Source organism: Mesoplodon mirus (genome assembly GCF_964341445.2).
Source record: "Mesoplodon mirus genome assembly, chromosome: 3".
NCBI classification, from domain to species: Eukaryota; Metazoa; Chordata; class Mammalia; order Artiodactyla; family Ziphiidae; genus Mesoplodon; species Mesoplodon mirus.
Window position 1 is genome coordinate 29,621,400 of NC_138978.1, and position 24,593 is coordinate 29,645,992.

Here is a 24,593-nt window from a genome sequence, read left to right on the forward strand (position 1 = left end):
CTCCCACAGCTGGAGGGCCAGCAGAGAGACGTTGTGCCATGCAAAAGCACAGAGGGCCACAGCTGGAAGCTCACAAATGGATTTTTACAACCAAAGGCTCCCAGCCCATGAGGGGAATGCAAATTCTGGGTCCTGAGCTAACATTTAAAAAGGATCCTGTGACACAGGTGCAAAGTAAGCAGATTTCAAACAGAGTTAGGGGAGGTACCTTTTTTCTTGAATTCTGTCCATTTACAAGCAAGTTTCCACCTATCTCATCACAACCCAACACAGAGTTCCAAGCAGAATGCCAATAAGAATGGAAAGGAGAGGACAGAAACGAGGTGGTAAAGGAGACACAAAATGCTCCTTGGTGACCGACTGCTGTAGGCAGAGGAGGGAGTATGGTTGGCCCACGGGCTGTAACCTGGATGACAGGGAAAGATGGGAGGGGGAAACACGGACGGCCATGAGGTTTTGAGAGAAATGTGTGGGGCTTGAGGTGATGGCAGAATGTCCAAATGGAAATTGCCAGCAGGCATTTGGTGATTACGAATTGCCCCTGACCTCACCCTGAGCCTTGTCTCCTAATTTCACCTTGAATAGCTCAAACTTAACAATCAGGCCAAGACTGTTAGTCAGGCAAACTTAATAATTAGGGATTTTTAAGATGACCGTTGTTAAGACACTGGAGAGATACCGCAGATGCCATGAAGTGCCTGGCTAGTCTCTAGAGGCTAAAAAGTTCTGCAGAATGGGCAGCGTCACTGAAGACACAAGTAAACCTTGTTCTCCCTTATTACAAAACCATGAATTCCTGCCGGGGGAATAGAGTCCCTCTAGGGGCTGCCGGTCTGAGCTGAGAGCTGGAGATGGTGCAGCTCAGAGAGGCTAGGAGAGTCAGAGGCTTGTCCCGCTACCCACTGGCTGTGTGGCCTGAGACAGGTCCTTTTCCTTCCCAGGGCTTTGGGGTTTTAACTGTGAGACAAGAGGTTTGGACTAGCGATCATACAATCTGATGGGGGTGGCTATCATAGGAAAAGAGTTTAAAATTCAGGATTTATAAGGTGGAAAAGGGAAGGTTTGAGAAGAAGGGGCTAGATCTATAGAGCATAAAGAGTGTAGTTAGGCGCAGTACACCTTTGTTTACCAAGATTGGGAGAGGCAACTGTTGGCTTTGCGGCCCTTGATCCCGGGGCCTCCTCTCTGTCCCACTCTCTCCCCGACCCCATGCTGCATGTGGAAACCCTAAGGCCATTGTTTTAGAACAAATGATGCTAGTATATGCCAAGGCTGGAAACAAAGTTCATGATGGCTTCGATAAGTTCATAGATCAAAGACCCCAAGGTATTTTGAGGGGAGTGTACATCCTTAACCTTTCAAGGTTAATAAAAAGCCAAGACCATGATTTAACTCAAGCATTATCCTGGGTCAAATTCCTTTCATTTAAAGTGTTGTAACAGCTTTCTAATTGGTCTGATTCCAGTTTCTTCTCTCTATAATCTGCCTTGTAGATAGATCACAAATTAATCTTCCGAGTGCACAGATCTGATCCCTGATTAAAAGCCATCAGGGACTCTCCTTTGTCTGAGGTTACCCAAAGATCCTGACATTCAAGATCTTCCTACAACATAAACTAACCTTTCAATTTTTATTATTTCTTTGATCCAAGCAATCTTTTCTGTCTACTGCCCCCTGTACGGAAGTTTGTGCCTTGTCTCATACTGTCTAGAGTGCCATAAATCAAATTCTCATCACCCCTGTCCTCCTGTGGGAGGCTGGGCAAGTCACTGGGCCTCCCTGGACCTCTGTGCCATCATCTTTAAAGTGGGAGTAACGAGGATACCTATACCTCATAGTTATCTCCGTAAATGACTTATCTCCCCTTGATAGGCAGAATTTAGGATTTGTTTCCTCCAAAGTACCTGGAATTTAGTAGATGCTCTATCAGTATTGCTGAATGAATGAATGAATGAATGACAACACGGTGGGACTCTAGCTTGTTTGTCCCGCAGAACTTTTCCTCTTCAGAGTCAGAATATGGATGAAATGGGGGTAACCCCACAGGCCATTTTGGGTTTTTTTTTTTTTTTTGCAGTACGCGGGCCTCTCACTGCTGTGGCCCCTCCCGCTGCGGAGCACAGGCTCCGGACGCGCAGGCTCAGCGGCCACGGGTCACGGGCCCAGCCGCTCCGCGGCATGTGGGACCTTCCCAGACCGGGGCACGAACCTGCGTCCCCTGCACTGGCAGGTGGACCCCCAACCACTGCGCCACCAGGGAAGCCCGGCCATTTTGGTTTTATCAGCACTCTGGTTTATTGAAGCCTCTCCTCCTGTCCAGCCTCTGCTCACCACCTTCCTGCCTTCACCTTCACCCACCCTAGCTTCTCTGCTCATTGTCTGTACAACATCACCTCCCCCGTGCCTTTTTGGCTGTGATTTCAGTGCTTCCATTTTCTGGAATGCCCTCCTTCCACTTCAGTGATCTCAGTAAAGCAGAAGCTTCTTTGGCCCAGGCTCAGCTCGTGTTTTCTCTCTTTGTCTTAACCCTCAATTATGGGTTTTCCCTCAGAAGTCCTGAACACTTTGTTTCTTTGATTCATTTGTGATTTAACATGTACTATCTTGTATATGTATTTCATTGATTCTTAAAAATCGATTCTTACCCCCCCACCTCCACTTTAACATCTTTTGAATTGGGATGCATATTACAGTTGACGATGTTGGTTTAATTGGTAGTGCTTTCCTTTCTTAGAGTTAAAAAAATAATGGTGGGTCTTATGATCAGTGGTGTCTTAAACTGGAATACTTTTATGCTTTTATGTGTTTATTTCCTATCTATCCGACCAGACTAGATGCTTTTTGAGTTAAAGACTTGTTTTACGTTTTTTTAAAACTTAAAAGATGTGCTTTAATTGAACTAGGTTTTTAATGTTTCTTTTCCCTTCCACGTTGTCCAACATAATAATCTACGTCTGTGGATGCTTGGCAACTGTCTGCTGCCGATCCTGGTGAGATCGATGGACTCTCCTCCCTCTCCCAGGCCCTCCCGGCTCAGCGTGGGGTGGTGAAGGTGGGCACTTCCCACTGAAGCCACAATACCAGAGGAGGCCACATCCCTCTTCACTACAGCTAGGATGGGGCATATCGGTTTATGAAATATGAATGCACAGAAGTCACTCTGGACCTTTATTTTTTCCTACAGTCCAGTAGCTTCATTTCTCACTTGTACCTATTTTGGCTGCCCCATCCCCTGCAGCTGGAAAGCTTCTAAGGAACAAAGGGCTGGTTCCATGGGACCTCAGCCACGGCTTTGGAAGGCTTCATCAGCCCTTTCTGTCAGGGAACAGAGGAGGGGCAGGCCTAGGGCCTCAAGAAATTAGGGCCCAGTTAAAAGGAGAGACTCCAGGCAATGCTCACCTTCCCATCTGGTGCTCTAACCTTGACGGCCTCCTTAGAATCTGAAGAGACCAATTCACTGTTCCCCAAACAGTTGGTTAGCAAGAGGATTAAGGCCCCCATGCAGGAGGGCTAGCTGTGATGGCTTACTGGCACGCCCCCTTCGCTGCATCCACTGCCAGAACTTGTGATCAGTAATGGATCTTGATTGATCCCAAGTCTTCAGAGATGCAGGAAACAGCTCACTGTCCAGAAATGCTGGGACTCTTGTCTCAAAGTACATGAGAGCTGCAAGCATTCCCAGTTGTAGGCTGGAGGTATGCTCAAACACTTATTTTTCTCTGATCTGCAATACTTGACTAGAGTTTGGAGTTACCTGGACCATGGGTGAGAGGAGGGTGCCTGTGAGAGAGGAATGGCACAACTTTTTACAACCCACTACTCTTCAAGGTTTAGAGAGTTAAGTGAAGAGATACTTTCAACCATTCATTCACTCAACAAACATTACTAAGCACCTACTATAGACCAAGTACCATGTTCGGTGCTGGCTAAAACATGGTCCCTAGAATAGGTTACAGTTTGGTCAAAGAGATAGCTGGAAAACAGACACTCTCGATATAACTTGGTAAATGTTATGACAGAAGATAAGCACAGACTACTGAGAACACAGAAAAGGGGATTCAGCTTGGGAAGGAAAGCAGAGAAGGCTTCCCAGAGGAAGTAAGTGTTTAGCATGACTCAGAGTTCAGAAGATGCTGAAAGGAAGAGCACGTGGGAAGACTTGGAGGCATTGTATACCCCGGTGCTTTCAAGGACCCACAGGGCATCCTGTACAGCTGAACCCAGGACGACTATGCAGGAGCAGCCAGAGAACAGGCAAAATGATGGGTGGGTCTAAATGATGCCAGCACTCTCCAGAGGCTGCTCATCTCCAAAGATGTCTCATGTGATCAGGCCTCGGGGAGTGACTGAGATTGAGGCTGACTCTAGAGGTCAGAGTCCCACATACACATAACTAGACAAGAAAGCTCCTTTTAGGAAAACTGAAAGCAATAGCACGTGAATTTTCCCAGATGCAGTCCTTCCAGGCTGAGGGGTAGGAGGAATAGGAGAGGGGAAATAGAGCTAAGGGAATTTCCCCATAAGAGGAAACAAGCTTACAAAAACAGGTCTGCTGACCTCAGAGGCACTCTATGGTGGGCTGTCTATGCCTTAATGTCTTCAGACCTGCTGTGCAACTACCTGGCAAAACCACCAAATATCCTCTGTGAGCAGGATTCCTTATAAGACAGCTTGAAGCATTAGAAAAGAAACTACCCAGGCTTCCCTGGTGGCGCAGTGGTTGAGAGTCCGCCTGCCGATGCAGGGGACACGGGTTCGTGCCCCAGTCCGGGAAGATCCCACATGCCACGGAGTGGCTGGGCCCGCGAGCCATGGCCGCTGAGCCTGCGCGTCCGGAGCCTGTGCTCCGCAACGGGAGAGGCCACAACAGTGAGAGGCCCGCGTACCACAAAAAACCAAAAAAACAAACAAACAAAAAGAAACTACCCACCCTTGGTAGAGGGATGAGAATACGGCATAAGTGGCTAAAGGTGTCGGTTTTAGAGTCAGACAGATCTGGTTTGAATCTTGGTTCTGCCACCTACAGGCTGTGCAACTTAAGACAAATTATTTAACCTCTCTGAATCTTGACTTCCTGTTCTGCAAATGGTGATATATACTTCATAGAGTAGTCGTTAGTATCAAATGGAATATTATGCTTCAACCACAAAGAGGAGAGTTTCCCTGCCTTTGTTCATACTGAGAAGATGCACAATAAATGGTGGCTATTCTTAAAATACTACCTGCTATTTGTATATTGTTTTGAACTTCTCAAATCATTCTCCTCATTGGAGTCTCATTTATTCCTTACAATCAGCCTCTGAGGCAAATGGGCGGTATTCCCACTTTATAAGCAAGAAGAGAGAGTTGTTTCCGAGAGACTTCCATAGTGCAGCAAGTTCCGGGGAAGTTGGCTTCCCGACAGATGAGGCATGGTGCCCTGTATCTCACAAATGCTCAAAAAAATGCTGACGGGTGAGCGAATGGCACAGTCAGCGAGCTCAAGTTGAAACGGCAGGCCTTCAAGTGTTAGTTGGGGGCTGTTGAGAACTTTGGAGGTAATCTTGGAGAGCGGACAACGAAGGGGGAGTGTTATGCCAGAAGGTGGGGAGGTAGAAGGTCTGTGCGGGTCAAGTAAGTTACAAAGGTGGGCGGGGGGTAGTGGGGAAGGCGAGGCAGAGGATCTATGCGAGGGAGCTGGGAGCGATGAGAGTGGTTCAAGGGGCAGTTGGGGGGTCTTGAAGCCTCCCACCCCAGAGTCAGAGTCAGTCGGTCAGAAGTCGTTAATGTGCTGATTATTGAATCCCTCCTGTGACCGACAGAGTAGGAAATAAAGACCCAGCGAAGGTTTCTAAACAAGAAAGGAGTCTCTGAGGAAGGTGATTCTGGCAGCTATGAGCAGGATGTTCTCGTGGTCAGTTAAGCCTCGTATGGTCAGCAGGCCTTAAGCAAAGCCGGGAGCCGACACGTAGGAAATATGGTCAGAACCTGGTGATAAACTGGGCAGTGATGGAGGGTGGGAATAAGGAGGGAAAGGGAACGGACATCTACTGTGAGCCTACTCGGTAGATATCTGATCACTTCTGCAGCCATCGCATCCATTTTTACAGTCTGTTGTAAATATAACCATCTTTGTTTTACAGATGAAGAAATCGAGATTTACAGAGATTAAGTAACTTTTTTTTTTTTTTTTTTTTTTTTTTTTTGTGGTACGCGGGCCTCTCACTGTTGTGGCCTCTCCTGTTGTGGAGCACAGGCTCCGGATGCGCAGGCTCAGCGGCCATGGCTCATGGGCCCAGCTGCTCCACGGCATGTGGGATCTTCCCAGACCGGGGCACGAACCCGTGTCCCCTGCATTGGCAGGCGGACTCTCAACCACTGCGCCACCAGGGAAGCCCAGAGATTAAGTAACTTGATGACAGTCATAAAACTAGTAAGTGATGAAGCTGGGGTCTGAAACCACATCTAACTCCGAAGTCTATGCTTTTCCCATTATAACACCCTGCCTCTCCGATGAAGGAAAATGAAGTCAAAACAACCCTGAGATTGTAAGTCTGAGTCTAGGAATACCTGATGACTGTGGACAGCAGCCAGGAACTGGGAAAGGGGGACCTTTCTGAAAAGGAAGACTTCCGGGTTTTGGTTTTTGTTTTATTTATGAATCTCCAAATTTTAAAAATGTGTATGCTGGTGGGGTGATATCCACGTGGGCATATCCTATAGACAGTTGGAAATCTCTGGGGAGAGGGGAGGAGGACAGGGATGGACATGCATTGAGAAGTCATCTGCGGACAGGTGGCAGGTGTCTGAAAACGTAGGTGTTGAAGTCAAACACAAGGGGGATGGATAGAGTGTTTTGGGAGTCTCACTGCTAATGGCAGTGGGGCCAGGGAAAAGCAAGGGGCAGCAGGGCCACCTACACACACAGACGGTCACAGGCACACGTGGCCGCTCTGGGCATAGTGCCTCCCAGTGCCAGCTGAGATAATCCCCCTTCAGTTCTGTTCTGGAAACGTACTCGTTTTTCAAGGCACGACTCAAATTTCCACAACCGCTCTTAGACTATACACTTGTTCAACTCTAACGCCCATATGGTTGGCATCACGTTTGGCACCTAATAGGTGCTAAATGAATATCTGTTGAGCTGAACTGAACAATTAAAGAGAGAAAAGCTCTATGGAAATGGTAGTTAATTATTTTTTTCTGAGCCATATCTTCTTCATTTGTGAGATGAATAATTATTGCTAAGATTAAATGAGGTATGTAGGTTAGGCATTTAGTACAGTGCCTGGAACATGGTTGTTCATTAACTGGTAATAATTATTATTACTGGCAGCAACCATGGAAGTAACATAATAGGAGCTTAGGGTGAAGGATTTCAGGAAAGAAGGAATGTTCAACAGTTCCAAGGAACACAGTCTGCTTCTTCTCTCTCTCTCTCTCATCCACCCATACTCCCACCCACACACACACACCCATGGTGAGAAATGTTCAGCAAAATATAAAACTCCTCCTCTGACATCTGCTGGCTTTCCCCCCCTAGTATAAGGAGGAGATGGTTAGTAATCTAAATCTGATCCTGCAGAGGATAAATGAAATGACTTTCATGGCTGGCTGCATGATTTTAACATCAAAATTGTAGGGGATCTGATTCCAGCTAGATAACAGGCCCACATGCGTGTTTTGGTTTCTGCTGGATTCTCTAAGTAAAAGTGCACCTACCCTACAGTCTGGCAGCTGCTTTGGGAGGGAAATATGGTACCCAAGAGTCCTGGAATCCGCACACATCACACTGTCCCGCCTATCACAGACAGAATCACCACTCCCTGACACAAAACCCTCTCTGTGATAAAACAAAGCCGATGTGTGGCAGGCCTTCCCAACAATGAATTCTCTCTCCTTCCAGAGACCTGAGGAGGGATGAAGAGACACAACAAAGACCTGGCATCTGGAGCACAATTGTGTGAAAAGGGCCCAGGCTTTTCAATGACGGGACAGTTCTCTTTTATCACAGCATCTCCCTCCTGGCAGCCACTTTCTCCTCACCTTTGAGCCTGCATGTGCATCCAAGGCCTTGAGTTTAGCCCCTAGAATGAGGACTCCAGGAACCAAGCCTCCTGTCAGGAGCTGTGGCCCAGCTCCCCGAGGCCTTGGAGCCTCTGGAAGCCAGGCCCATGGGACCCTGCAGCCTGCGCCTCTTCTGCCCTCCTGGTTGGGTCCTCGGATCACCGAGAAGCCCAACCCCTCTGCTCTGCTTTCCGCCTCCTACTCCCCTCCCCCACCCACCAACCCACGCCTTTTCAGGGCATAAGGGACCTTTTCTATTTGTGGAGCCTAAAGAAGCCCGTTGCCAAGGTGACAGGAGCAGGAACAGCAGGGAGCTTGCCATGGGGGAGGGGCTTTGCCCCCAAACAGCTGTCAGTGGGAGCAGTCCCAGCTGGGACTAGAGCGTTTGCCTGCTCCGGGAGGAAACAGCCCCCAGGAGAACGCATTCCTCCCTGCTCTCCTCTCCGCACTGCCTCCGCCACAAGTCTCCACTGGTTACTTTCCCTGGGGGCAACCAGCCAGCCAGCTAAAACAATGCTCCAATAGCAAAAACCTGACACTCTGCTCCCCATCCCTCTCTCTCTCTCTCTCTCTCTCTCTCTCTCTGTCACACACACACACACACACACACACACACACACACACATGCACACACGCATGCGCACGCACTCTGATCCCTCCGTTCATTCGCAGTCTGTTGGCTGGGCAGGAGGCCAGAAGTTACCTCCTCGCTGGGGAACTGTGGCACCCAAGGCAGGTGCTGCTCCAGGCCGCCCCGCATCAGGTCAGGAGGATTATTTCAGTCTTTTTTTGTTCTAGAGGCCCTGAGAGGGTCTGCAGCATCTTAAATGTCCCTGCTGCCTTCCGTTTGGGCGGTGGGGGTGAGGAGTGGACTCATGGAGAGGAAGGGGTGGGAGAGGAAGGGAAGAATAGGAGGGGATGGTGGGAGACAGGAACAATGCAAAGCCTACTGATTCATCTCACTGGGGAGACGGTCTTTGTGGTCTGCAGCTCACAGCTGCTCCATAGCAAGTTCTGGGGAACCACTGGTCTCTGTACTGCCTATAGCCACATGCTGTTAAGTCTCAGGCCACAGCTGGGGCCCTGGACCTCAGTCTGTAACTCACGGGCCTTCCCCTTTACCAGGCTCAAGAGAAGAGAGGCCTCCACTAGACTCTGTAAAACCCAGAACAATCTTAGAACTGTCAAGGCTCATAAGAAAGGCTTAGGAAGCCCCACTGTAAGAACTGAGAGAGGCAAATATGGCTTGATGATTAAGAACATAGGATCTGACTCAGCCAGACGAGGAATTGGTTTCCAGTTCTGCTGTGTAATACTGATGTGACTTTGAGTGACACTTATAGTAAGTTCTTGGGTAACCGCTTTGAGCTTCAGTTTTCTCATCTGTTAAATGGATAAAAGCATCTACCTTACAGGGTTCTTTTGAAGGTCAAAAGAGGTGAGGTACATAAAAAAGCCCAGCATATTATCTAGTCTACATCAGAGGTTTTTATCAGGGCTTGTCCCCTTTCTATCCAGTTTTCTTGAGGCCCCAGGGTTGCCTAGGAGCCTTAGAAAGAACCCTAAGGACTGGTCTTTCCTTTGAAGGGTCCTTAGAATCTGGGGGGTTGGCTTAGATCTAGGGAGAGGTTACATTTTGGCCTGGGCAGAAATGGGGTTCTCAGGAAGTCCTGAAGCCCAGATGATGCTCTAGGGTTTGTAGGTTGCATGGGAAGGTAGAAGAAATGTTAATTTGGGTTCCTTGCTCTAGTCTCAGCTGCTATCAGCTCAGGGTAAGACCCTCCAGACTTTACCCTCTGAGCCTCAGTTTCTTTCTTCATAAAAGGAAGAGGCTAGACTAGTCTCTGGAGAAAGCAATGCTGGACAGTGAGAATCGCCTGGAGCCACAGGGCAGTCAGGCCTCTGCAGGGAGGTGCCTGCTTCAGCTCAGAGTGACCACTGGAGGCTAAGACCACATCTGTCCTTGAAGCCTCAAAAGGGTGAATAAAGGACTTAAATTCAGATTCTCCCCAGCACGCCTCCCACTGTCTGTCTAGAATACCTTCCCCTCCTCTGTCTGCTGGGGAAATGACTCCTGCTTCAATACTCAGTGCCATTTCCTTGGAGGGACAGCATCTCTGACCCCTCCTGTCTGGCACTGAGGTGCCCACCTGGGCCCACACTTACCTCATACTTACTCCTACAATGGTATTTATGAAATCGAATGGATTTGCTTATATATCTGGCTCCCTCCTTTTGACTGCACACTCCTTTAGGTAAGAAATCACATTTTGACCATCTTGGTTAGTCTAGTAACAAGCATAAAGTAGGCTCTCAAGAAAAAAAATGCAGGTTATATTGGATGGTAAAATAGTCTGCATGAGGACAGAGGGTTAGTGGTTATTTCAGGGATGTGACCAGGGTGAGTCTCTCTTTAATGCAAAGCCACATGGTCCACCACTACATTTCTGTGCTGTAACAGCTTGGTCTTGTTCCTGAGACTGATAAGTCTGGCTTCTGGGGCTCTTGGCAGATTTTCTCATTAAAGATTGCCTACAATAGGCAGCACTGGGAGAATGTTAGCAGGCAGGGAAAGAGTCTAGCCCCAGGGAATACTGATTCATCCCCTTCACAGAATCTGCCTCACAAGTAATCTGCTGGATTATTACTTTTTTAATCTGCAAGATTTATTCTCAAGTGTCACCGTCACCAGCAAGCCTTTCTTGGCTCCTGTCCGCCAGGCTATGTAGTGCCTCTGTGATCACATCTATTATAGTACTTATCACCCTATATTGCATTGTACTTGTCTGTCTCTCCAGACTGTGCCCTCCTGGGAGGGCAGGGCCCACGTCTTATTTATCTCTGTACACCCAGAACTGGCAACATAACTGGCGAATATTAGTCAACAAATGTCTGTTGAATGATGAGAAAATAAGATTCCCACTTCTTCATCTCCCTGTGGGATCCTTACATGCCTCTGGCTAGCCCTTGTCCTTTTTGCTGACCCTTAGAGAATTTCAAAATAGTCTAACTGCCAAACCTCCACTCTCAGAGTGAAGAGCTATGATTGTGTACCCTGAGAATTACCATGATGCCCATTGTGAAGACAGTCTCATTTATTCCCACTGATGTGGCTTCCTTTAAAGCTAGGCTAGAAGCCTAAAACAGAATCTGGAGCTGATGAACAGAGGAGAATGAGAGACACATGGCTGACATCTTAGCATGTCCATGGGAAAAAGGAAAGTTTGAAAGTTTCCCCCTGACCCATAGTCCTTCTGAGTTTTCTGGGATAGGATCCTTCCTCCTGGAGCCCTTACCTGGTGCAATGAGGGGGTGGGTTGCCACAGCAGGTACCATTCGGCTGAGCCCAGCCCGACCCTCCAAGCTCCCTGGCACACTGCTGTTGCCATCTCCTTTCTTCAGTGGCTCCGTCACACTGTCAGTTATGCCAGGCTTGGCACCTGCAGGGGAACCCTGAGCAGTGTTTCTGCCTTGGGATGGGGTAGGCAGAGGCTGGCTAGCACCCGGCGTGGGCTTCAGGGCCAAGCTGGGCAGGACAGGCTGAGTGGGGGTAGGGCCCGAGGCTGCTGCATTTGTTGTCTGCTGTGTTCGGAGGGTCAAGTTCTGTACCTGGAAAAGAGGGGTCTGTAGGAGTCCAGAGAATGTGGGTAGGAGCAATGCTGACACACAATTCATACAGGGAAGGAGTTAGGGATGGATCCATGAATGGCTGAACAGGAGAGTGGGGTGTTAAAATCAGAAAGAAAGAGAGAGAGAGAATGAGACAGGGGCTGAAAGAGGAACCAGGAGCAGAGTTTCTAAAGGGGACAGAAAGAGTGCTAGCGATTGGATTCATCAGCAGAAGAGCTAAATTCTGAGCAGGGATGTCTGCCCCTCCTGGGGCAGGCCCAGGCAGGGAGGCCGGGCTGTCTCTCCCTTCTATTACCTCCCCTCCCCCCCAAAACTATCAGGATGGGCTGCATACCACTTAGAAAGAATTCCCAGATACAGGGGGGCACGGGGCTTCCCACACTGGAAAAGGCCAGGGCAAAAGTGAAAGTTAATCGACCAGCAAGGTCCCCCAGGCCAAGGATTATCCTGTCCTCAGGATCAGGTTTACGCCAGGATGAGCATGCTTACTCAACCTGGTCCCTGGTGCCCTCTGCTGGACACACGGAGGCTGTACCAGACTCACATCTGACAAATCTGATAATCTTGCTACCAGGTGGGTCCTCCCATTCTGTAGGTGGGGATGGTTCCTCTCCCCTGCAGCCCACAGAATCTTTACAGCCACCGCAGTGTCTGGGTGCTCCCAGCAGAAGGAAAGGACCCAGTACTCATCTTTGCTCCCTCTTCCATGCAATTTTTGCTGATTCCTAGAGGTGCTAGCATGTGTAACCAGAGTGGAATTTTCCTCTTAAAAGGCAACAACAACAGAGGTTATCCTGGGGAGAGTGTAAGGTAAAAAGGTAGAGATGACCACCGTTGTTGGCAATCACGACATGCTGCTGACTCCTGCTCTGTGTTCGGGGCTCGAAGCAGAGTCAAGAGTGGCCGAAGCCTTCTCAGCAGTGAATTAAGGAGTAAGTCTAGGAGCATCGGGACGGCCTGTCTCCCACCTGTTTTCCCAGAACATCCCAAACTTTCCAGACATTCAAAGCTCCTCCAGGGCTCGGGCCCATACCCATAATCAGTGCCCCTCTACGGGGGTGCCCACCCCCCTGCCCTCCCACAAGCATGGAATCCTCACCTGGGCGGGGGTGGGGGGCCGGGCGGGGGAGCCAGTGCCGAGCTCAGGCTGCACAGTAGCGACGGTGGCCGTGGGCGTGAAGATGAGCTGAGGGGACAAAGGAACAGTGCCGCCTAGGCTCCTAGCTACCTGCACCAGGTTACCTGGCTGGGCCTGGAATCACAGGAAACGAGCCGCCTTTTACCTGCCCAATGTGGGCTCAGCCACAGGACACAACAGTTTAGCCAGGGAGTGGACTGGGGAAGTAGGGAGGCATGAAAGGGAAAGAGCCCAGGGGGATCTCCTGAAAATCTCAAGAGGCTCGGCGTGGTCTGACCCAGGCCGGGCAGTGAAGGGCCATGGGTGGGGGGCCATTCTGGGGCTGCACCCAAGTCAAGTTTACTTCAGAAGGATCTGCGAAGAGCTCACCCCAGAGGGACCAACAATCGCAGGACACCCTCAAGTCCCTCTCTGCAGCATCCCGGGGAGCAGGGCCCCTGTGCTGAGACAGATGCCCTGGGACCATGTTCTAAATCTAACCTGCTCTGGACTCCAGGTCTGGGTCAGAACAGGACTCTCCACCAGAAGAGATCAAATTAGATGTATTCTTTTGGCCATTTTTTAGTCAAATTCAGATTAGGATGTGTGTGTGTGTGTGTGTATTTATGTGTTTGTGTGTGTGTGTATGTGTTTGTGTGTGTGTTTATGTGTTTGTGTGTGTGTGTGTTTGTGTGTGTATGTTTGTGTATTTATGTGTTTGTGTGTATTTACGTGTTTATGTGTGTATTTATGTGTTTGTGTGTGTATTTATGTGCTTGTATGTGTTTGTGTGTGTATTTATGTGTTTGTGTGTGTATGTGTGTGTGTGTACATGCGTGCGCAGAGACAACAGTGGTAGAGGAACCAGAGCCCCCAGAGCCGTACTCGTGTCTGCATCTCCTTCCGTGGAGAGCAGGGACTGAGGGTCTCTGCATGACACCCCCACCCCTGTGAGCCTAGCTCGGTGTCCGAGGGGACATGCGGTGTCTGACAGCGTGTCTGCTCCTCTGAGCACAAGTACCCCACTTTGGGCAGGGACATGGCCAGGCTGCAGGGCTCCAGTGGCGGCAGTTAAGTAGGACAAGGGTCAGGGTAAACTGAAGACAGAGCAGGTTTGGGCGGTGTCACATGGGCTGCCCGGCCCCCTGGAGAAGTGGAAGTCTAGTCCACACGTGTGTCTAATGGTCTGTCCCCCGGGAGTGGACCTGCACCTCAATGAGCTCAGAGTCAAGGATGCAAGTGCTGGAGCAGGACCCAGAAAAGCTCCCAGTGTCAAGTTCTGGCTGTAGGAGCCGAGGGAGGGATGGGACTGTACAGTCTTTAGGATAGTGTGTCGAGGAGCTGGAGGGAGAACTCTTCAGAATGGGGGCGGGGAGGCTGGACTCACAGTGATCTGAGTTCCACGTAGAGCTAGATGTGCCTGCCTCCTAGGGCGAATGCTGCTACTTTCAAGGGAAATTCTGCTAAATCTTAGGAACCTCTCAGCTTCCTATGGGCCTTTGCACCTTAGGGACAGGTTTCAAGGGGGGACTCTGGGTATGCGTGTGCAGGGCTGATGCCGTCCTGAGTCCATTCGGCCCAAGCAAGCCCGCCTGATGAATGGCTGACAGGGTGACCCTGATGGGAATGGGGGCCCAGCTGGGAAGGCAGAGGAGCAGCCGCATGTCCCGGAGCTGGCTGCCACCCTCACCACCTGGGCTGGAACACACTTTTGACCCTGAACTACTGGTGGCCAGTCCCTGCAAGGACTGTCCCAGTGGGGTAAGACCCCACTTCTGTAGGGTACTTGGATGTTTGTGCACTTGCTTATCTTATGTGTCTGAGTGTGCAGACCAGCTGGGCACAGATCCCTGCATTCTCTACCCTAATTAATTTTAGGGAGTGGTTTCTGATAAGAAGAGGATAGTTCTGTTTCACTCTGGGAGGGGAGGGAAAGGAGGCATCATGGGTAACTTTATTTCGGCCTGGAACCCCACCTTTCCTTGAGTCATGGAGCTTGTACCAAAGCTCCCGCTCAGCCTTCCAGGCCGCCTTCTTTATGCCACACCTTCTTCCCTGCCAACTGTCCCCCTAGTGCTTCTTCCCCACCCTTCTCTAATCCCCATGCTTCTCTAACTGCCCAGCTCCCAACTTCTCTGCCTCCGTACTCCCGGCCCACCTGAGCTGCGGCCCAGGCTGGGGACTCACCATCTGTGCCCGCAGATACATCTGTGCTTGGCTTGCAGTCAGGGCTGGAGAAGACGTGTTGCCCAAGAGTACAGCCTGCTGGGCGATGCCTGAGGCTGCTGCTGAGTTGACGCTCTGAGCCCGGTTGATGAGCTGGGCTGCTGCCGGGGAGGCTGCCAGATTGATCTGAGGAGGGAAACACGCCAAGTAGGAAACAGGAGGTTCTGTGGGTTAACTCTGCCCCCCTTCATCCATTTCTTTCTCTCTGCCTCTTCTGTCCCTTGGTGGATTCAGCCTTCTTTAGGACCAGCTCTGATCTGTGGGCCCTGGATCTTCCCCCAGCGCTGCTGCATCTCTGGCTTAGGTGCAGAGCTGCAGGGAGGATCCGATGGGGAGAGGACTGAGCTATGAACAGAGAGCCTTGACATTGGAAAGATGACGGGGAGTTATTAAAAGAACTTAGAAAGCAGCATATGCACTTTTTCTTTCTGGCAAGAGTAACAGGTTCCAGCCGTGGTTCTACACGGCTAAGGATTCGCCACAATTGGGTCTGGAAGCCCAAGAGAATTTTGGGCAAAGAGGAAGGAGCCGGTCCTGGAGCTGTGGGCTCTGCCTGCTGTTCCCCATCCTACTCACCGAGGATGACTGGGCGGGGGTCTGTGCAGACACACTGCTGCCTGAAGTGCTCCCTTGTCTGCTGGCCACCAGGCTTGCCTAGGAAAGGAGAATTCTCATCACTGGAGGCCCAGACCTCCTCCAGTCACCGCCCCCCAGCTCTCACCTGCTGCAGGGTGCACTACAGGGCAGTGGTAAGGAGTCAAACCCTTATTCTGGCTCATCCACGGGACCTTAAGTGAGTGCCTCAGTTTCCTCTTGTATAAGGTGGGGATAACCACAGTGTCTACCTTGTAGGATTGCTGAAAGGATTACACGAGGCGGAGCATTTACATACAAGCGCTCAAACCGTCAGCTGTGACTGTTACCAATGTTTCCAGCTCTCTTCAGCTCCCACCCCACCGCACCCACTCTATCATACCTGGCTCACCGGCCCCCACGTGGAGCACCGGGCACGTACTGCCTGGAACGTCCAGCCTGCGTCCTCCCCGTGGCCGGCTTCTTCTCATCCCGCAGTGTCAGCTTCACTGCTCCTCCAGCAGACAGGCTCCCCCCTCCCCACCAGCTGTACCCACCATACGGTGGGCCTCCTTGTTACTCAGCCTCAGCAGGCTGCTGTGCTCTTCCGCAGAGCTTATCAGCACCCTGGTAGTTAGCTACTTTGTCTCCTCGTCTATTTGTGTTTCTGACTACTTGCTGTCTCCCCACACAAGCTGCAAGAGGACAGGGTCCACAGTGTGCTCGGTGCCCGACATGGACTCTGGCATGCAGCAGGTGCATTAAGACTCTGTCAAATGCATGACTGGGCTCTTCTCGGCCACTGAGGGCAGACAGGCAAGCTGAATGGGCAATGGCCTTCTCCTGTGGACACCTCCTCGCACCCTCGGCCCCCTCCCTGCAGTGTGCTGAGGTGGGGAGGCAGGCCCCCGCCAGTCCCTCCTTGCGCGAGGCAGGCGGAGAGGTCCAGCCGCCCCGCTTGAGAGCTGTGTGGCCTCGGGCGAGGCGCTTAGCCTCTCAGAACCTCTTTCCTCATCTGTCAGAGGACTCGGGATGACGGTCACACCCACTCTGCAGTGGTTCTGTGCGGACGCGGTAAGAGAACGCACGGGCACGCGCGTGCGGTGCTTGCTTTTCCCGCCCCGCCCTTCGGGGGCATCTGCGGTGCTCCTGTGACGTCGTCTTACCTGCTGCACGGCCGCGAGGCTCTGGAGCTGGGCGCTGCTGAGGTGCTGCTGCTGCAGGGCCGCCGTCTGCAGCATGAGGTGCTGCTGCTGGGCTGCGTACATCTGCTGCAGGTACTGGGCCGCCGTGCTGGGCTGCCGGTGCAGGGCTTGCTGGATCACCTGCAGAGGGCGGAGTGGGGGTTGGGGGGAAGAGCCCGCACTGCCGCCAAGCCTGCTCAACACCGCCTCTCCCCAGCTGCTCAGATAAGGACCAGGCCTGCGATCCCCACTCGCCAGGGAGCCGGGGAGACGACTGTGTGCAAAGCTCCACACGTTCCTGCCTTGCCTATCTAGCAGCTCTTCTCAGCACACACGCTCCCTGTTCCTCCCCGATATGGGCTACACACGCCGCTCCCACCAACTCTCGGGGCAGTGGGAGCTCAGGAGACAGGAGTCCTTTAAGCCTCCGGTGACACTGGGTCCCACGCCAGGCTTGTTAGGTACCCCCTTCCCCGCCGTTCTGCAGCCTCAGGTGAGTCTAACTGGACTGCGGGGATGATGAGGACAGAAGGAACCGAGTTCAGCAAGGCTGAGAGGAGGAAAGGGGTGGGAAGAAAGAGACGAGTCCGAAGCGCGGCCTATTCGAGCTTTGAACACACAGCCAGCCAAACTCAAACCTGCTCAAGGGCAACACCCTTCCGGCAGGGGCTGCCCCCAGCTGCTTGGGACGTCCTATCGGTCCCTCAGAAGACGGTCCCCCTGGCCTTGCACGGCAGGGATGCTGCAGCTACAGGGATGCTGCAGCTACAAGGATGCTGCCTTCCTCTTTTTCTCTTTCCCTCCTTCTCTCTATCACTCTCTTTTGAGCCACCATCTCCCATTCCCTGGCCTTACTGCTATTCCCTCTTTCCTGATGGGACTGGCTGAGCCACAGTCTCTGGGAAACGACAAAAGGCTGCTCTTTGATCCCTTCCCACTCTTCCATCCCTCAAAGCCTCTTCTCCACCCCCAGGAACAAGGAAAAGCAAATGCCTTTCCTCCACCCCTGAGACCCTCTACCTTCTTCTCCTTAGCCCCGTACATTTATCCTCCCTTCTCACCTGGTCACCCTCCTGCTGTCTTCCCATGGGGTACCCTACATGGGCCCTCACTAGGCTCTGGCCCACTTCCCACCCTTCGCTGTGCTGCCCTGGCGCCAGGGCTGCTCCTGGCCTGGGTTCTGCCCCAGGCAAGTGAGCCTCTAGTCTAGCTCTCTCCAGCTTAACGTGACTTCTAGGGGCTGGCGGCTCTCGGACAGAACCACCTCTGGGCTCAGATTTGGGGTTCTGTAAAAACAGGCTGATATCACAGATTCTCCATGGGCTCTGGGGTCTCCCCGGATACCCCCACCCCATCCCAACTCCTCCACCCACTTCCTTCAGTGTACTTTCCCCTCTGAGGGTCCTGGTTTACATGAGCTCAGTTCCTTTTATTCCTTGTTCTCCCCGGAATTCTTTCTTCTTATTCCCTTTATCTAGGCCTCTTTATTTTCCTTAGACCCCTGAAAGCACCCCCAAGCATCCAGACAGCAGTAGTAGAGATGGACTTTTTCTCACTGGAGGATGTCAAGGAACAGAAATAGAAGGCACCCCAATGGTTCTGCTTGGGTGCGGAACACAACTTTGGGTCACTCCATTTGCCAGAGCAGAAACCTCAAATCCCTTTTGCCTAGAACTGCGGTGCGGGGCAGGAGGGCACATCCTAACGTCAGCTGCTAGAAATTGGTGCTAAAATACTCATGTGCAGAGGGGCCAGGAGAGGAGGCTGGGGGAGGCGGCAAGGATGGAAGCGTGGTTTTATTTATTTATCTATCTATTTATTTATTTATTTATAAGTTTTATTTATTTATTAAGTGAGGCAGAGAGAGCCGGGCGAGGGAAGACTCCAGAGTAACTGATGGGGTCTCCTTTCACTAGACTTTTCAGGCTCTCTCACCATCTGCTGTGGCTTCTCCTCCATCCCCTAAGCCGGGCCTAGGGCCAGAGCAGGATGAGCTCACTCATCTAGTACATCCAAACTGCCATAGCAAAGCTATTAGAATAAACGCTTCTCGGCTGTGGTCTCTCTTTTCTGCCTAGTTTATCCAGGAGTCTCAATCAGACATCGTCGTGAACAAGAACACAGGTTTGGGGGGAATCAGGTTCAGCTTTTTTGTCTTTACCTGGTGACCCCTGGATAAGTCACTACCTTCTCTGAGCCTCAGTTTTCTCAATTACAAAATTGTGCCTAATAATCACCATCCTCACAGCTGGAGAAGAAGATAAATAAGCAAAATGCTTCAGACATTGCGGGGCACATGGCAGACGGCAAAACATGGTCATGGCTGCATTTTGGAAGAGTGTGTAGTCACCCGGAAGGCCTCATAGATGACACTTTGCAAACTGCTGCTTTGGGGAAGAAGGCAAAAAGCTGTAAAGACAAAGGATTGTTTGGGGTTCTATTCTGGTCCTCCATATGTAAGAAACTTAGATTTGGTACAAGGCAGTGGTCACTTAGGTAGGGGATCTAGGCTGTGGCTCAGCAGATTCTAGTCATTTTTTCTCTTTGCTATTTTTTTTTTGCAGTACGCAGGCCTCTCACTGTTGTGGCCTCTCCCGTTGCGGAGCACAGGCTCCAGACATGCAGGCTCAGCGGCCATGGCTCACGGGCCCAGCCGCTCCGCGGCATGTGGGATCCTCCCGGACCGGGGCACGAACCCGTATCCCCTGCATCGGCAGGCGGACGCTCAACCACTGCGCCACCAGGGAAGCCCCTATCTTTGCTATTTTCACTTATGTGTCCTTTATGATTTCACATGTTTATCCTCCCCAAACGGCACTGTGGGATCTGAGTCATCAGATGAGAAAGGAATTTTCGGATCTGCTAAGTATTCCCACTCTCCCCAACCTTCCCTGATTGAATCCGTCTAGTATCACTACTCCTCTAATGATGCACACATATTTACCCACTGACATAACACCCTTATGCCCATTCTAGATTCAGCACCCCGGTTGTCCTACCACACCATGCCAACACGTCCCCCTGGCTAGCCCTGAGATGATTAATCAGGCGGCGTCTTACCTGCACAGTCTGCCGGTCAGGAATGCCACTGTACACAGACATCTGGGGCCCCGTGGGGCGGCCACTGCCACCGCTGCTGATACTGTTGCCGCCACTGCTGCTACTGACGCCGCTGGTACCGCTGGCGACACCCGCGCTGCTAGACGTATGGGGGACCGGCAGCTCGTTCTCCATGGCCTACAGGATGGCACAGTCAGGGTGCTCAGGTGGCAGATGAGCAGGCAGGTGCTGGGAGGGAAGCAGCAGAGGGCAAATGCTTAACAAACGCATTCTAGAGAATACACACGTAGGCATCCGCTCGCTACCAGCCTGTGTGGGACTACTTCTGAACTGAGGTCTTGAGCCACCCCTGCCATCAGGACAGGGCTAGGCTTGGCTCACTAGGGGAGGTGTGAAATCAGGTCCGACTGAATGTAAATTTTACGACTGTTATTCTGCTAGAGGAGATGAAAAACAGACAAGGAGGATCCCCTACGATGGGCTTCCTAGCAGTGGTCTTAGGGACTATTCCTCACACCATCAAACTTTTTTTTTTTTTTTTTTTTTTTTTGCGGTACGTGGGCCTCTCACTGTTGTGGCCTCTCCTGTTGCGGAGCACAGGCTCCGGACGCACAGGCTCAGCGGCCGTGGCTCACGGGCCCAGCCGCTCCGCGGCATGTGGGATCTTCCCAGAGCGGGGCACGAACCCGTGTCCCTTGCATCGGCAGGCGGACTCTCAACCACTGTGCCACCAGGGAAGCCCACCAGCAAACTTTTCATCACTGGGGTAGAGAAACTGGACATCCAAGAAATCATTATTTGTCCGTATTTATATAGACAGTTCTTGAAAGAAATGGGATCCAAAATCTAGAGAGAACAGAATGAGAGAAAGAGGCAATAAAATAAACTGCAGTGTTTATTTTGTTTCGTTTTCCAACCAGAAGAGCTTCGAGTATGTTTGGAGTCTGTTTCCTTCCTGAAGTACTCACTGAGTGCTCTCTGATCTAATGCTGAGCAGGGCACCACATTGAGCAATTTGGTGAAAATCACAGGTTTTGGAGTCAGAAAGACTTAGGTTTGAGTCCTGGCTCTGCCACTTACCAGCTGGGAAACCTTGGCAAGTCACACTTCTCTAACCTTCTGTCTTAATCTGGCAGACACAAGAGCGTATGGATTGTTGGGAGGATAAAGTAAATTAACAATACAAAGCACTTAGTGGGGTGTCGAGCATATATTGAGTGTTCCTTATGCATTGGCTGTTGTTGTGGTTATTAAAACTGTCCCCAGCCTGTTTCCCACTGTCCGGTTCCAGTAGATCAATCCTCTTCCAAGGTGGAACTGGCAGAGCCTCCTGGAACTTCTATCCCAGTCACTAAGGGTAGAAGTGCCAGAAATTCCTTCAGGGACCAGCCTATGATTGGGATTCAGAACTGGAAGCTGCGCATCCCCTTGAGGCAAGGAGTGGAGAAGGGCTGGGAGAGAAGGAAGGAGTGGTGGGAAGGTCATGCCCATGTCCTAGGTCAAGTTTCTCTCTTTTTCTTCGTTCATGCTATTCCTAAAATCCTAATTTATATATATATATGCTTTTCCTTCTACCCATTCCTTCTCACACCTAAAAACAACACTTCTTTGTCATCCCATCATAGACATTCAGTTCTCTGCTTGCAGAAGATTATACCAACTTAATAAATGAAGAAAATAATACGATTTTTTCACAGTATTGAGAACGTTAGTGCAAAGAACTAAAATAGTCATTAATGTCCTGCCATCTTCTTCCCAATGTGCTCTGTTTGGAGGTTGTCAGCATTCCTCAGGATGCCTTCCTCAGCCTGGGTGGGTTTTTACCATGGGCTGCAAAAAGTGTAGATGAAGGTTCAAAGACAGGAATGTTGGGGGTGAGGAAGTCCAGGTTACTCCCAGTGGGCAGGCAGCAAGTTGAAGTTCAGAGGCCTATGGCTTCCAAGGCAAAGCAAACAGCACTCATGACCTGGGTCCTTAAGCAGTGATTCCCCCTAATTTTTATATGTCTGCTTTGACTGCCACAGGGCAAGGCCATCCTCCATGAATTCTCTTTGTCCTGAACTGCACTCAGCTCTGGGTCTCATTTTGGCTACTCACTTGTTAAGGATGCTTATGATGATGATGGTGGTGCAGGCTGATGAAACAGCAAAGTCTGCAAGTATTTCCTGTGCCCTGCTCAGTTGGAATCTACCTTATCTTATGCTCCATGGAAGGAAGCATTGGCTGGATAGAAAGCAGTAGAAGGCATAATTCTGATCTTGCAGAAAGTGACAACCTAGTTTGTCGAGATGAGGCTCCCTTGGGATTTTGAGGCTCACCAAGCAACAAATCAGTAAATGGAAGTTATATTCAAGCTTGGAATACCCCACAGAATCCCAAAGTCTCTTCTTAGTTCAATGCCCCACCTCCCTTTCCCAAACTGTTGATCAGAATTGGGTTTCAGTTCTTGCTTTGCATCCCACCCTAGGAAATCTCAATGGAAGTATCTGTCCTTATAACCATAAACAAATAAAATAAAACAAGGCAGCAGCCACAGCAAATTAAGGAGAGAGCGGTCTACATCCTGGATGATCAAGCCTCAGCTCTATATATTTTTTTTCTTTTGCAGCAGCTAGGGCAGATCTTGGGCACAGTGTATACTCAATCCTTGATGAGAAATAAAACAAGACAACATTCTAAAGAAAGTATGGCATTTGTTTATGGAAAAACTGCACAGGCAAGACAGCAACTGCTCAGAGAGAGAGAGAGAGAGAGAGAGAGAGAGAGAGAGAGAGACAGACTGACCTTAGTAACGTGGGGACACAATATGTTTCCTGAGGTCTCTTGCCCGCCTGCCCCCTTCCTTCTGCTAACAAGCATGCCTTTCCCTTCTCTCTTCATCACCTCATTCTTGGCTTCTGCACACCCTCTTCCGCTTTCCCCCTCTTCTGTCTTGTTAATTTCTGCCCCCAGCCCCTGGTTTTCCCATTCTTGCTGTTGCCTCCTCAGCCCTATCCTCTCCCACTCCTGTGCTCACGCCCACCCTCCCTTTCCCCACCCTCCTGTGTGCTCACACTCACCTCTCTGTCTGATTCTCTTGGACACGTGCATATCCCCCTGCCCTCTAGCCCTCATTCCACTGACCCTGGTGGGCTGCTCTGGTTACTCAGATGAGCTCTCGCCCCACTCCTGCCCTCTTTTCTCTCTCCCAGACCCTCTCCCAGCTGCAGCCGGCTCACTCTGGGCCCCATTCCCTGGCTCCAGCTCCCTCCCCTCGCTCGTGGTCCCCCTGCCTGGCCATCTCACTTCCCCAGGCCTGATGAGGCATGTCCTCTCTTTCATTCCCAGGCACATGCCCTTACTCTCCAGACAGCGCATGCTCCCTCTCCTCCCCTTCTCACTGGCTGGCCGGTTCTCTCGGTTCCAGCTCCCACTTTTGATGGCTACAGCTGTCTCTCCAGTGCACATGCACTCTCTCTCTCTGGCTCCCTCTCAGTCTCTCCTGCAAAGCACACAGGAGGGAAGGACAGACTCTACCTAAGAGACTAGGGACCACTTCAAAGGAGAAGTAACATTTGAGCTACCTGAACCCCCACTTTCTCTGCTTTCACAGCATAAAGCTGCCCTGTCCCACCTTCCACTCCTTGTCAACCACCTCTAGAACGTTCCCGAATAAACACGCTCCTAGTTTTTCGCAATCTGAACATCTACCGCATGTGGGGTATGTTTGCTAAGTACTGGGAATTGAAAAGAGGTAGATGACATGGATCCTCCTTTTCGGGTTCATACTTTTTTTTTTTTGGGGGGGGGTACGCGGGCCTTTCACTGTTGTGGCCTCTCCCGTTGCGGAGCACAGGCTCCGGACGCGCAGGCTCAGCGGCCATGGCTCACGGGCCTAGCCGCTCCGCGGCATGTGGGATCCTCCCAGACCGGGGCACGAACCCACGTCTCCTGTATCGGCAGGCGGACTCTCAACCACTGCGCCACCAGGGAAGCCCCGGGTTCATAACTTTTGAAGGCATATTAGAAACGGTAAAACCTAAGGTCTCTTGCCCAGGAGAAAATGCACAGATGTATAAAAAAATGTACTTACAATTGTAGAGGATCATGAATCCTTTGAAGCCTGTTCCTTACCTCTGGACTCTGTCTCTTAGTTGGGAGGGACTGGGCACGACGTACAAATTTAAAGATACAAATAATACTGCTGACCCTCTGCCAGATGAGTGATGAGACCACACCTGCTGGCGTTCAGAAGCGTGGTGTGTTGAGGAGCGTGTGCCGTGTGACAGCGGGAAAGTGGAGGAGGTTACTGTAGGCTTTGTGAGTGCCGAGATTGACACTGCTTCTGGGTAGTTACTGCTGTAGGGGAACAGATGGCCAGCCTGCCCTTCCCTCTGCCCATTCTCTGGTCTCTCAATCTTCCCAAGAGAGGCAAAGTGCTGAAGGAGACAGAGCACGGACTGAGGAGCCAGGCAGTCCTCGCTCTGGGAATGCTAGCTCTACTGTGACTAGTTGTCTGGCCTTGGGCAACGCAGTTTACCTCTCTTAGTTTTAGTTTCCTAATCTGCAAAACTGGGTAATAAGAATACCTATTTGGGGGGTGGTATATATGGGTTAGGATTAATCTCTTAGCTTCATCCCACTTTTCTAACCTTATATTCTACAATGTGAGTCCACTGCTCTGGTTTGGTAGATCTGCTTTTTTTCTCCCAAAGACCACATACCTACGTGCTCATGATTACCTCCTCCTCTCTTTAATTTTGATGGAGTCCAATTTA

At 50.9% G+C, this 24,593-nt stretch overlaps 1 protein-coding gene across 2 annotated transcripts in view; it reads right to left on the reverse strand.

The window, feature by feature from the left end:
• The window catches only part of PHC2 (polyhomeotic homolog 2), a 49,706-nt gene extending 29,665 nt beyond the window's left edge, over positions 1-20,041 (reverse strand). The window contains exons 1-6 of one of the 2 annotated variants that reach the window (XM_082612582.1): positions 19,837-20,041; positions 16,759-16,917; positions 15,596-15,673; positions 14,981-15,145; positions 12,776-12,928; positions 11,343-11,655 (exon numbers count right to left, since the gene is read on the reverse strand). In XM_082612582.1, the coding sequence (XP_082468708.1) occupies positions 11,343-11,655; positions 12,776-12,928; positions 14,981-15,145; positions 15,596-15,673; positions 16,759-16,917; positions 19,837-20,010 (1,042 nt within the window). In that variant the 5' untranslated portion in view covers positions 20,011-20,041. The remainder of the gene's footprint in view (positions 1-11,342; positions 11,656-12,775; positions 12,929-14,980; positions 15,146-15,595; positions 15,674-16,758; positions 16,918-19,836) is intronic. The other variant, XM_082612583.1, reaches the window with a different exon arrangement.
• Between the last annotated feature and the right edge of the window lie 4,552 nt (positions 20,042-24,593).